Source organism: Dermacentor andersoni, chromosome 10 (assembly GCF_023375885.2).
Source record: "Dermacentor andersoni chromosome 10, qqDerAnde1_hic_scaffold, whole genome shotgun sequence".
Lineage (NCBI taxonomy): Eukaryota > Metazoa > Arthropoda > Arachnida > Ixodida > Ixodidae > Dermacentor > Dermacentor andersoni.
In genome coordinates, this window is record NC_092823.1 from 124,175,951 (window position 1) to 124,190,578 (window position 14,628).

General features: G+C 44.4%; 1 protein-coding gene across 1 annotated transcript; it reads left to right on the plus strand.

The window, feature by feature from the left end:
• Window positions 1-245: 245 nt before the first annotated feature.
• On the plus strand, window positions 246-14,143 carry LOC126544932 (uncharacterized). Its single transcript, XM_050192483.2, has 6 exons — window positions 246-355; window positions 787-871; window positions 6,039-6,187; window positions 8,356-8,631; window positions 10,291-10,385; window positions 13,405-14,143. The coding sequence occupies exons 3-6, from the start codon at window positions 6,046-6,048 to the stop codon at window positions 13,849-13,851; spliced, it is 960 nt and encodes a 319-aa protein (XP_050048440.1). The 5' UTR covers window positions 246-355; window positions 787-871; window positions 6,039-6,045; the 3' UTR covers window positions 13,852-14,143.
• Window positions 14,144-14,628: the final 485 nt, after the last annotated feature.

A 14,628-nucleotide genomic window follows, 5' to 3' on the forward strand; every position in this document is an offset into this window, starting at 1 on the left:
AAACATTGCCGAGTTGTCCGTCACATATGGTAACGTTCGGTCCGATTCACCTTTCAGGGTGTATCATCGCTGAATTTTGCGACGAAGTACGGAAACTACCGCCGTGTTTCGGGAAATTTGGCAAGTAACAACCGAAACTGATTCAGAGACCGAGGCCCACGGTAGGCAGCACCGGCATAAAGCTGGCAACGATTGTGGCGCCATCTGGCAGCAAACTTGCGCACCGTTGGCGCGCGCGAGAAAAGACAAGCGGAGGCTGTGACTGGGGAACTGGAATGGAGGTCACAACTTTGAAAGCAAGGTTTGTTGGTTTCGCTCGTCAGCGGTCGATACAGGAGCATCTCGGCGATGCGAGGTGAGAGCACGGGTGACAAATCGCGCTGTCAGCGCTCGCGTTCCGTGTTGAAGGCGTTGGATTCTCGCGCGTCAGCGGCAGTTTAAAGAGCGATCGTGTCGGCCGAAGGCGCTAGCCTTTAGTAGTGAAACTACTTTTTCATGTGGGTGTCCGTGGGGTAACCGTGGTCGTATTCGGACGGAGAGTTGGCGTTGACGGAACTCCCGTCGGTGCCGGCTCATGGTAAGTTTACGCGACAGTGTTTGAAGGAACCTACGATCTCTTCCTCTGTATTAGAGGTACTGGAATAACTTTGGTAGGAGCTCACAGAACGCGTGGTATATGGACCTTAGCGCGGTATGGATGAGCGCGTGTTCGTGCTGTTTGCGCCTTCTTTTCGTTTTTCGATGTGAAATGTGCGCGACCGTGAACGCCCATAATTTTCGATGCAGGTTCGTGCACTCTCGATGTGACCGCAGGATGACAGAAGCGCAAGAGCGGAGAAGGAAGGAGTCGGTTCATCTTTCAACGAGTCGGGTATGATCTCCGGCGCATTGCCGTAATTTCGTATCTCTTGATGCAGTCGGACACGTAAGTTTAAGAGACACCGGATTTGCGAAAAAGCTGAATTCCCACGAAGCCTTGGCACATTACTATGGGTAGCTCGAATTGATAGTTTCTATCTGTATTGGCCCTTGCGGCGCCTACACAGTGACTCATATTATATTAAAATCACCATGCATAAATAAAAGCAGAAATTCTTCGTATATGCTGTGGGACTCATCATCATCATCATCATCAGCCTGATTACGCCCACTGCAAGGCAAAGGCCTCTCCCATACTTCTCCAACTACCCCGGTCATGTACTAATTGTGGCCATGTTGACCCTCCAAACTTCCTAATCTCATCTGCCCACCTAACTTTCTGTCGCCCCCTGCTACGCTTCCCTTCCCTCGGAATCCAGTCTGTAACCCTTAATGACCATCGGTTATCTTCCCTCCTCATTACATGTCCTGCCCATGCCCATTTCTTTTTCTTGATTTCAACTAAGATGTCATTAACGCGCGTTTGTTCCCTCACCCAATCTGCTCTTTTCTTATCCCTTAACGTTACACCTATCATTTTTCTTTCCATAGCTCGTTGCGTCGTCCTCAATTTAAGTAGAACCCTTTTCGTAAGCCTCCAGGTTTCTGCCCCGTACGTGAGTACTGGTAAGACACAGCTGTTATACACTTTTCTCTTAAGGGATAATGGCAACCTGCTGTTCATGATCTGCGAATGCCTGCCAAACGCACCCCAGCCCATTCTTATTCTTCTGATTATTTCACTCTCATGATCTGGATCAGCAGTCACTACCTGTCCTAAGTAGATGTATTCTCTTACCACTTCCAGTGCCTTGCTACCTATCGTAAACTGCTGTTCCCTTCCGAGACTGTTAAACATTACTTTAGTTTTCTGCAGATTCATTTTTAGTCCCACCCTTCTGCTCTGCCTCTCCAGATCAGTGAGCATGCATTGCAGTTGGTCCCCTGAGTTACTAAGCAAGGCAATATCATCAGCGAAGCGCAAGTTACTAAGGTATTCTCCATTTACTCTTATCCCCAATTCTTCCCAATCCAGGTCTCTGAATACCTCCTGTAAACACGCTGTGAATAGCATTGGAGAGATCGTATCTCCCTGCCTGACGCCTTTCTTTATTGGGATTTTGTTGCTTTCTTTATGGAGGAGTACAGTGGCTGTGGAGCCGCTATAGATATCTTTCAGTATTTTTACATACGGCTCGTCTACACCCTGATTCCGCAATGCCTCCATGACTGCTGAGGTTTCGACTGAATCAAACGCTTTCTCGTAATCAATGAAAGCTATATATAATGGTTGGTTATATTCCGCACATTTCTCTATCACCTGATTGATAGTGTGAATATGATCTATTGTTGAGTAGCCTTTACGGAATCCTGCCTGGTGCTTTGGTTGACGGAAGTCTAAGGTGTTCCGGATTCTATTTGCAATTACCTTAGTAAATACTTTGTAGGCAACGGACAGTAAGCTGATCGGTCTATAATTTTTCAAGTCTTTGGCGTCGCCTTTCTTATGGATTAGGATTATGTTAGCGTTCTTCCAAGATTCCGGTACGCTCGAGGTCTTGAGGCATTGCGTATAGAGGCTGGCCAGTTTTTCTAGAACAATCTGCCCACCATCCTTCAGCAAATCTGCCGTTAACTGATCCTCCCCAGCTGCCTTCCCCCTTTGCATAGCTCCCAAGGCTTTCTTTACTTCTTCCGGCGTTACTTCTGGGATATCGAATTCCTCTAGATTATTCTCTCTTCCATTATCATCGTGGGTGCCACTCGTACTGTATAAATCTCTATAGAACTCCTCAGCCACTTGAACTATCTCATCCATATTAGTAATGATATTGCCGGCTTTGTCTCTTAGCGCATACATCTGATTCTTGCCAATTCCTAGTTTCTTCTTCACTGCTTTTAGGCTTCCTCCGTTCCTGAGAGCTTGTTCAATTCTATCCATGTTATACTTCCTTATGTCAGCTGTCTTACGCTTGTTGATTAACTTCGAAAGTTCTGCCAGTTCTATTCTAGCTGTAGGGTTAGAGGCTTTCATACATTGGCGTTTCTTGATCAGATCTTTCGTCTCCTGCGATAGCTTACTGGTATCCTGTCTAACGGAGTTACCACCGACTTCTATTGCACACTCCTTAATGATGCCCACAAGATTGTCGTTCATTGCTTCAACACTAAGATCCTCTTCGTGGCTTAAAGCCGAATACCTGTTCTGTAGCTTGATCTGGAATTCCTCTATTTTCCCTCTTAGCGCTAACTCATTGATCGGCTTCTTATGTACCAGTTTCCTCCGTTCCCTCCTCAGGTCTAGGCTAATTCGAGTTCTTACCATCCTGTGGTCACTGCAGCGCACCTTACCGAGCACGTCCACATCTTGTATGATGCCAGGGTTAGCGCAGAGTATGAAATCTATTTCATTTCTAGTCTCGCCGTTCGGGCTCCTCCATGTCCACTTTCGGTTATTCCGCTTGCGGAAGAAGGTATTCATTATCCTCATATTATTCTGTTCTGCAAACTCTACTAATACCTCCCCCCTGCTATTCCTAGTGCCTATGCCATATTCCCCCACTGCCTTGTCTCCAGCATGCTTCTTGCCTACCTTGGCATTGAAATCGCCCATCAGTATAGTGTATTTTGTTTTCACTCTACCCATCGCCGATTCCACGTCTTCGTAGAAGCTTTCGACTTCCTGGTCATCATGACTGGATGTAGGGGCGTAGACCTGTACAACCTTCATTTTGTACCTCTTATTAAGTTTCACAACAAGACATGCCACCCTCTCGTTAATGCTATAGAATTCCTGTATGTTACCAGCTATATTCTTATTAATCAGGAATCCGACTCCTAGTTCTCGTCTCTCCGCTAAGCCCCGGTAGCACAGGACGTGCCCGCTCCTTAACACTGTATATGCTTCTTTTGGCCTCCTAACTTCACTGAGCCCTATTATATCCCATTTACTGCCCTCTAATTCTTCCAATAGCACTGCTAGACTCGCCTCACTAGATAATGTTCTTGCGTTAAACGTTGCCAGGTTCATATTCCAATGGCGGCCTGTCCGGAGCCAGGGATTCTTAGCACCCTCTGCAGCGTCGCAGGTCTGACCGCCGCCGTGGTCAGTTGCTTCGCAGCTGCTGGGGACTGAGGGCCGGGGTTTGATTGTTGTGTTCATATAGGAGGTTGTGGCCAAGTACTGCACCAGGGTGGCCAATCCTGCTCTGGTGAGGGAGTGTGTTACCGGTTCTGGTCACCGGCATCAGGCCACACTCCAGGCCTGTTTTTATGCAATTTTATCAACACGCGGATTTTTTTTTTTTTTTTTTAATCCGGTGGAAAATTGCGCGGCACCGGGATTCGAACCACGGACCTCTTGCACGCGAGGCGGGTGTTCTACCTCTACGCCACCGCTGCAGCTGTGGGACTCGTGTCGCGTAAACTTTTGCGGCTGACTGCACATTTCTTGTTGCTTAGCTGAACTGTTAATTAGCCTATTTTTGGTGCATAAAATTTCCATTCCGTTGTTTTTTTAATATTTTAACTGGTCTACATTTGAAAAATAACCATGGGGAAGTTCTATGACCCATTTAAACATAACCACCTGTAATTTTAATGCAAAACTTAAGCACTCTTTGCCTCATTCTTGGCTCTTTGCAATAGATAATTAAGTTACTGTCTTGCCCCACTTTTATAAAAAGGAAGTAAGGTGTGACCGATGCTCGAATTGAACCTTTGCCATCGAGCACAGCAGCCGATGTTCTAATCATTAGACCACAATCGCAAGCACAATTCTTGCGTTCCAAAGCCAGCGCACTCTTTCAAACTTTCTCATCTTCAGTCGTGCCAACTCGCGCTAAAGGCACCATGTTAGATTGCTCTATCTCTGGGAATGGCTCATTTTCCCCAGTATTTTCCTCATAGTAGCTAACGCTACATACGAGTTGTGCAGTGTTGTACTGAATTCATGCATGATCACCCATGTTAATCATGTTTTCACATTCCATCACTGGAGTAGAAATTCCATTGTTGTTTTAATATACCCCACATGGCATAGCCAGAGGCACGTATGATTGTGAAACACGGGGTCGCTGATGACATCACAATCAGTGTTTCTCTCACGCTCGTCCACTACACATGTAGAATCCAACAACCGTCATGTTGCAAGCTAGCGTTCAACAGCTGGCGTATAAATCATGCCGTTGCCACCCTAAGATCATCTTGGATGTGGTTGACGTTGTGCTCCTGTCGTCATACACACATACGCTCGCAATCCACAGGCACAATTACTAAATTTGCACAACCACATTGGTCCACCTGGTATCACTTTGCGAAAGCCCAAGAAATGCCGGGTAGCCAGGTACTTGCAAAATGCTTTGCGCAACATTAATTCCCATAGTGCGTGGGATATGCACAATTTTAAAATTAGAACTGTAGCGTAAGGGAATGCGAGTGCTAGTATGCATCCATCAGGTTCTTGTCTTGTACCTGTGTTTTAGTGTGTGTGTTTTGTGTGTATGCATATTGCTTCATGCAAATCTTGTTTCCTTGTCTCTAACATTTTATAGAGTAAAATGCTTCTAGTATATGATGCAGTCACTTCAGAGTCAAGGTTGTGGAGGAAAAAGTGGATGCAGTATTATTGTCTACTTGATAAGAAATCCTGATGCATATGGCAGTTAGAAAAGCAGGATTAAGTGACCTTTGTTTCATTTGAAATTATTGAACTCCATGTCTCATTTCTACCTATCAGTAAATACTTCTAACTGCATTATAGTTCAGACGTTCGCTGGTTTCGAAACGTACTGGCGTAAATCAATGAATTGAGGCACATAACACCCAAAATCTGGTTACTGAAACTTACATGTGCACATTTAGTTTTTAGTTCTTTTAGAGACCCATTTAATGTGTTTAGCCGCTTGTGCTAGGTATCGCCCATGAGATGTGTGAAGTCTGTTTTTCATATAATGTACTTGTTTTCGTCTACTTTCACTTCCCGTGATCATTTCTGCATTTCAGTTTAAAAATATGAGTTAACTTCTCTGCTTTTCTTGGCTTCATTGCCTGTTGGCTTCGTATGTGTCTAAATATATGTGTCAGTAGTATTGAGGCCACATTATTTGTGTCAAATGCAGGCGTAAGATGTTTAGGAGTGCCAGCATGAACCTGGGCGCAGTGGCGTTGCCGGGATGCCAGGCCATCCTGTGCTTCATCAACATTGTCCTGCAGCTGGTCTCACTGCCTCCGTCCTACTGGGGAACCTACATTGCAAAGACTGATCAAGGTTGGTCGTTATTGTCACTAGAATTTTTAAAATAATGTGGTATCTTGCCGTGTAGCTGTGAAAACTATGCCTCTTTGTTTTTGTGTGTCTTTGTTTTGCATTTTCTGTCTGCCATGAATGTACACGAATTTAGCCAACTTAGGACCTGTTTGGACTACAAAGTCTGAGAAATCGGCAAATAGAAACCTGTCCTGGAGTGGGCCTTCGGCTGCTCTACAAGCAACAAACATTGATAATTTTCAGGGCTGTACAACAAACACACAGCGGAGTGACAGTGCAAGTGAAATATGCAAATGCTGACATAGTTGCTATTTGGAAATAGGTATTTACAGTAGAACTCTCTTATTACGTCTCTTAGTGGACCACGATAGAACAAATTATTCAGGAAAACATTATAAATTTGCCAATCAATTAAACAGATTCATGGCACCGCCATAGGCTTAATTAGAATGTAAGGACAGCCAAAATTTTTGACACCTTACAGTGTGCCATTTGATAATTCAGACTCTGCGGCATGGCCGCATGCTGATTTAGCCACTGATTTGAGCAGAAAGAGCAATATTTTTGTTTTGATATATTGCTGGCATGGTCATTGGTTATGTTGCCAGCGCCCTCTTGAAACCACTGCTAGTGAAGCCCAGTCAGTCCAGTAGTCACCGGCTGCGCCAAAAGCATGGGACAAGCCAAGCCAAAGTTGCCAAGTTATCTAACAGTCACTTAATTTGAAAAGTGTCTGAGTGTTTTGATATCGCTGCGGTGAAAAATTGGACTTTTCAGCGTGCTGCTTCGAATATCGCAGCTTCTTTTGGCCAAGGTTGTGTTCATGTCGGAAATAAATGTTGATAATTATGCGCAGCCCTAATTATGCGCAGTCGTAAGTTTCTAGATAGTATCGCACTCTGGAACAGTAGATGTCTTCATCAATAGCATCATAGTCTTCGTGACGAACTTCACTGGCAATATTTTCAACCGTCTGCTCAGATCAGGTAACAAGGGCATCATCTGAGGTCTGTTATTTCTGGCGACGCAAATGAAGTGGTACAGTGGTAGCCTGATTGCAATACCATTGCAGCTTTGTCATTTTTTATTTGTATGTGTAGTTCCCCGCGACTGCCTGATGGAATGAATTTTATTTATTATATATAGCATAACCATTTAATATGTTTGTTAGGCTTTTCCTGTTCCATACATTGATCAGGCCAGGAGATGGTTTCCATTAAAATTCCATTTAACCAGAGATCACAAAAAGATGGGTTCCATTTAATTGAAGTTTGCTAACATTGTGCCTATGGTTGGCCAACAAAAGTTGATGCAATTATTCTGTTTATCCGGAACGACTGTTTAAGTGAGTTCTGTTTATTCAGAAAATGAAGTTCTTTGTATGTCTGTCTGTCTGTGTCTGTCTGTCTGTGTGTCATTTATTCAGAGTCCTCAGTAGCCGTTTATTTTCTTGCAAATCCGATATTTTGGACTCTTAATTATTCTGACTTTTAGGCAGTTCCCATGGAGTCCGAATTATTGGTCTGCGAATGTGTTTGTGGGCTGACATGTTGCCAAAATAATCTACGAACAGCGGCTTACACAAGACATTGTTTTCTAGTTTGCCTGTAGTTACCGGCCGTCCGCGCCCGTTGTCGACGTACTTCAGTAGTCCCATGATCTTGGCGGCCATGCATCGTGCTCAGGCAGAAGCCCGCTTTTTCGTCAGCACTAAAATGTTCCCTCACTTTCGATTGTTTTTATCTCACCACTTTTCCTGTTTGCTAACCCTTCCGAAACACACATGCTTTTTCTCCACTTCCCAGTGTACCTTTCTCTTGACAATAAAAGCAGTCTATTCTACTCTCTACTCCTTTGTCGGAATCAACCTCGGCCATGCTCATTATCTTTCATATTGCTTCATATGATGAATTTGTATGTTATGAATGCCTGTATTTACTACGTTGGATGTGTCCAATGTATGCGAAATGTATTTTTTGAAGAAATAACGTCTTGTCATTATGACAGATTTATTTGTCAAAATCTTTGTCTTTATATCTTTGTACTTATATAGAGTTCGAGGGCTGGCCAAGCTCCCTGTAGCTTTTGTCCTTGACCCCCTTCATCCTCATTGTGAAAAATAAACCTTCTTACACGCCATTGTGCTATCCCTGTCCTTGTTGCCACAGGAGCCATTCTCGAACGTGGCCACTTCGGATTGTGGTACGTCTGCAGCGAGCGCGTGCCGTTCTTCTTTGAGGACTGCGAGGCTCCCATCACGTACCTGAGGCTGACCGGACTCAGCACGGCCGCCGGAGCGTTGGCCATCATTCACCTGCTCATACTGTTCGGAGCTCTACCGCTCATCGTCATACGCTTGGTCCAGTCTATTCGAAACATTGAAGACGGGTGCCTTGATGTGCGATTCCTGTGTTTGGCCAAGACTACTGTCACTGTTGTTGCATGTGAGTCTATAGGTCCATTTACTTTGTGCTCACATTGCCGAATGCCGTAGCATTTAGAGGTTGTTAGCGATAAAATGAAGAACTAGACCACCACCTTTATGTTTCAGAAGGCAGTGATATGGACTGGGCAGCAAACGGGTAAATAGCTGATATTCCGGTTGAGATTAAGAGGAATAAATGGAGTTGGGTGGTCAGTGTAATGCGCAAACGAGATAACCGGTGATTATAAGAGGGATTACATTTTAAGATTAAAGAAATTTCTCATAGAACAGATTCACTCAATTTTTTCCTAGGTCTATAAAAGCATGCAACCGAAAGAAGCTATACCTAGTATGTCTAATGAACTATTTGCATCATCACTGTGATGTTCTTATGGTTTGCTATTTGTCGCAATTGCTTTGGTTGCTTTTGATCTTGTATTGATCAATCATGTCTCCCCTCCCACTGTAATGCCACTAAGCACTGTAGGTAAATAAAAACATAGAACTGAATGAGTGCCAAGGCTTGGGAAATGCATTCGAGAATGGCAGAGGTGGTGTGAAGTGGTGAAAACGCAGGTGATGTGATAAAATTAGGACATGTATTTGCAGGCATTGGATGATGTCAGTTAATTTGAGGGAGATTGCCTGTTTATCTGTTTGATCATGAGCAGCTGGGTCTTTGTTATATCATTGTTTTGACCTGACACATATTCGATATCACTGGGTATCACTGGATATACGATATCACTGGATGTACGATGGCATATGTTGTATATCACTGCAATAAAGCGAATTTTGGGGCTAGTTGCTAACCCATGGTAACAAGTTTACAGTTTGAGCACAAGACAAGGATTACAAACAGATACGAGGGACATAGAAATTGCTGGTCCTGTTGTTTTCTGTGCCCTTATTTTTTTGCTTGCACTGTTAATTTGTTACCATGTCACTGTGCTTTGGTTAAGGTCCCTAGGAGTTTAATTTAATGCATGACTACAGTATGTGCGTGGCTGTGGTTGGACTGCTGTTGCACACGGTATATTTTTGTTTCGTACAGCAGACCACTACAGCACACAAACAGGGCAGCCACCATCGTGGAACAAAATATAAAATCAAATGAACACATTATATAACTAGTAAACACAATAGGTAAAATACAGAAGAAACGGTGTTATTAAGAATTGTTAAGCAAGGTTCAGTAACATTATTTGACTCACTTCTGTACGAGCAAAAAATTAGAACTTAAAAGCTGGTAGCTTATAATCACATAGTAGCGCCAGCTACCATGTGATTGGCTGGTTTCTTTCTTTTCTTCCTTTTTTTAGACTTTTGTTGCTCTGTATGTTTATTTAAAATGTCTTGCATTAAACTTTAGTTGGAAGTTCTCGCGCATGTGCTTGTCGTTTTGCGTTTAAAGTGTCGTCCTAAAATACCATGCTAAAAATGAAAGAATTTGTAAGCATCAGTGTTAAATAGACACAAGGTTCAAGTGCAAACTTACAGTTAAGAAGCAGGCTGAGAAACTCAAAGCAGAATTTTCTTTCAATTGGTGTGAGGGTATATATATTGGATGTCATAAGCTCTGTGGGAGAATCAGTCCTTTTAAAGTTAGAGTAAATTAAATTTAGGGTAAGTGAGTATGTGCCAATACCTCTGACAGTTTCTTTTTTCTCTCCAACAGTGATCCTTGCAGTGATTGTAGTAATCCTTGGCAGCATGGGCACAGATCAGCCGGTCTACTATGAAGTGCAGCAAGGATGGGCATTCTGGATTCAGGTAGGGTGCCGCGCCCACCTCATGGACTTTTGTTCCAGCTGTATTCCTTCTGAGAACTAAAGCCATTGTAAAGAACACTCCTGTCTTTTACAGTGAAGCTCTTAGTGGGAGTTGACGCACTTGAAGCTTGTAATGTTCACGTTTTCTCATTGTTCTGTCAGAAGTAAATCGGGCAGCAAGTTTAGATTTGGAAGGAAGGAGGACGGGCATGTTAAGGGTGACACACGGATAGGCTAAAGGACAAGTGCAGCAAAATTTTAGACTGTGTAAAAAGCCCAGTTTCAGGTATTTTAGATAAAAGCAGCCTCTGCGGAAAATTTTTTGTTTGAGATACGGGTGGATGTGCCATGAAAAGATTATAAAAACAGATGTTTTTGATACTGAAAGTGAAAAATACGACACCATTATTGCTCAGCAGAAGTGACACATCACCTGAAACATTGACAGCCAGTGTGGATCTTTGACATGACCTACGATATTAGGTGGTGCCCACAGCTGTCGATGGTGCGCTGAGAAATCTCGAAGGCAATGTTCAGGGATTGTATCGTATCCGCTGACCACTAGGTGCACACGTCATCTGCTTAGGGGGCTATTTAAAGCTGGTAACAAGAACACTAGATAATTTTCAGCGCTGCGGCTTTGCCAAGATTGCTTCAACGGTATATACTACTCATAACAAATCTAGCGAAAGTTTGTCTTTTCTATAAATAAAATCTATCTAGCGAAAGTGAAAATTCATTGCAGTTGGCCTTCTTTATAGGGTGTGTATTTATTATCGGCTTTAATGATAATTACTAAACACTCCTTATTTCCCTCTTCGGTAAACGAGCAGAATGTTTGCAGGGCCCTGGGCTAGCAGACTGTGCCAGTGGCTTTAAATTTGGGAGGACCGGGAGGGCATGTTAGAGGTGATATGCAGGCAAAGTTTAAAGTGCATGCGTTAGTTGTCTTTGGAAAAATTAATGTAATCAAGTGCTTCAATGTAACCGCTTCTCTGGAAGTTGAGTTGCAATACTTCAAGGTTGCACAAATCTGCCGTGTTTTATATTTCATGACTGCTGTGCTGCCTTGAACTTTGCTGCAAGCATGACCATTAAGGGCACTTGTGTCCATCGCATTTTCCTTCTTTCTCTTCACGTTCTGAGCTGTAGTCTTCTAGTCATGGATGGTCAACTACCACAGTACTTTGCATGGCTAGGGAAGCAAAGATTTCAAAAGGCCTGACTGAAACTATGCTTATAACCTCATTAGTGTCGAGCCTTTTAAATTCACGGCCTATGAACCAGCTGACTGACCCTGAGAGGATGTTCTGTGTAATAGCGGAGCACATGAAATGCCCATGGATGTTTCACTTCCGTTGCCATGTTAGCAAGTGGTGTGGCTAGTGCTCTTAAGTCTAGGTCGCATAAACGTTTATGTAAGTACTTAAAAGTTTTCAAAGCTGTAATCAAGCTGTACTTTGATGGGAGCGCACCACCTGCATTGTGTGGAGGCTGTGGGTTTGACTCCTGTTTATTAACGCGACAGCGTTAAGGAGCTCGTGTCGCAGAAAAGCCGGTATTGTCGGCGTCGGTGTCGGTGTCGGCGTCCGCGGCGTTGGCCGTGAGCGAAAAATCCCGACAGGCAATTTATAAATAAAAACAACTTGCAACATGGGCTGCGTGGGAATAGAACCAGTATCTCCGGAGTGTGAGGCGGAGACGCTACCACTCAGCCACGAGTTCGATGCTCCAAAGAAGTACAAAAGCGCCTCTAGTGAATGCGGTGTTGTCTCGGAAACGTGCCGTAGAAAGTTATACTGCGGTGTATATCGGTAATTATGAGCATGTAACTTACAGAAGTTGCAGTTACACGAGTAGCGAAGTACGTTTCCGCTACATTTCTTCTGCGCTTTCCGCATACGCAGAGCCATCTTGCGGCAAACACAGAAGACCCCCTACTTTCAATGTACGGCGCTGCCCCGACAGGTGGCGCACCACGCGCGCATTGGGGCTGTGCAGGGACCGGTTCGAGGCGCGTCGCGGCCCCGACTCCCTCTCCCATGACGACGCTTCGCCATGCTCTCTCACGGGTTGCAGAATCAAGCGTCCTTCCTTTCTTTAGATCACTATCTATATATCTCTCTGCCCGTGTCAATCGCGACGTTTGGCTGGCGTAGATCGTTTCCCCCTCCGAGACACTGAGTTCTTTGGTTCGTTCCGCTTGCTCAGGCGCACGTTTCGTTGCCGCGCCGAACGCTGCGTTGCTCGACGCTCACCGCGTGATTGGTGGGTGCAAAGTCTGATGCTGGGCGCCTCGTAAGTGATTGCTGCGCCGTAGCGCATTGTCTTACACCCCCTGGTGGGTCGACAGGAACGCTGTCGCGTTTCACTCTTGAAGGCGAAGCTTAAGCGTCCTCCAATTTTTTCCTTTGCTTTTGTTAACAGTATGAAGATAAGTACAAGGCACTTCCCTACAATTATTATACACTCACAATTAGTACTAAATAAAAATAAATCTACTTCTACAATTCCTTCCTTCATCTTAGTAGCGTCTTTTTACTTGATACAGTGGTTGTTATTTGACTAAATATGCCAATACTGAGGCAGTCTGAGGAGATGTGATGAAATTAGGAAATTTGCCGGCACGGAATGAAATCAGTCAGTGTAAGACAAAGAATTTTAGAGATTGTTGGGCGAGGCCTTTGTCCTGCAGTGCATATCAATTAGGCTGATGGTGATGATGACTTCACAAACTATTGCGCCTTTCTTTTGCACTTTCAGGTAGAAGGGTAAATTTTTTGCTAGGAATTCCTTGAATCTCGTCAATTTTACTAAAATATAAAATAAATTGCAGGGTTTAATATCCGAAATGTGCATGGTACGCTGTCAAGGCTGCCATAGTGCATGGGGTTCTTTGGAATGTGCACCCAAGGCACGGTACACAAACATTTTTGCATTCTGCCCCCAGCCGTGGCCGGTAATTGAACCTGTGACCTCGTGTCTTTAAGATATATATTTTGTGGTTGCTGTTTGCACAGGTTGTCATTCTGATCATCGACATCTTCCTTGTGCTGGTTGGTGCACTGGAGAACATTCAGCTTTGGAAGCTGCAGAACATGCAAGAAGCGGCAAACACAGGGACGAGCAGCTACCAGGATGACTTTTCCGAGACGTACAGTAACCCCGGCTTTGGTCGACAACCCGTGTACGATGTGCAGCAACGCGCGTACGACACCGAGCTTCCGGCACCTCCACCTTCTCCACCCGAGGAGTTGGAGGACTCGGACTTCAACGGATCAACGGCCGGATTGCCACCACCACCTCCCCTTCCACCGCCAGGCGACAACGATAACGGGTACCCGGAACCCGACGCTGGTTCCAGGAATGGTGCTGACCTGACCTATCAGAATCCCACATTTGAGGACAGCTCACCGAGCACTCAGAGGAGGACTGCCAACAATGAACCGCGCTATGGCAACCTCTGAAGTGCCGGTGATTGTGGTGGACCGGCAAGGTTTGAACGCTGGGCCGATCAGCCCAAAGCTGTCTGAGCAGAGGGGTGTGAAAGACTAAAGGCTCTGTATGTAGCAGATACCCTTCAAAATAAGTTATGCTAACATGAATTTTCTGTTAAGCTGAACACAATGGGGACCTTGGTTTTGGTGATCAGTTATCAAGGTAAATTTTGACAAGAGCAGATTTCTGCTGAACGTATAACGGTTTCCAACAAGTACGGACGCGAGCACAAGTAGAAACGGACAGGACAACATTGGTGTCCAGCGTTGTCCTGTCCGTTTCTACTTACTTGTGCTCGCGTCCGTAGTTGCTGGAAACCATTATACGTTCACCATGCACCAACTGGCCCAGCAAACTACTCTACTAAACAGATTTCTGCTGTTCCTTTATGTTTGCTTTAAAGGAGCATTGACATGACATTTTCAACTTGTCATTTTTTGTTTAAATGAAGGTTTAAACTCCTTAAACCCCCAAAAATAAAATACCGTAAGGCATCAGAGTGCCCTATATAATTTACCATAATACTTGTCTTCACGAACTAGTTTCAGTTTTAATAACCCGGAGGTAGATGTGCTGTAACATCTTGATGCCTTGGATCAGTCCTTGTGGCTTCCTTATGGCATGGACAAGCTACTAATTCAAAAAACAATCCTGTGCCCCTCCCCGGGATTCTCCTCAATTTCACAAATTAATCCTCTTCAATATCACAAATTTTTTTGCACATTGTGATGCCAGCTGTGTGCTGC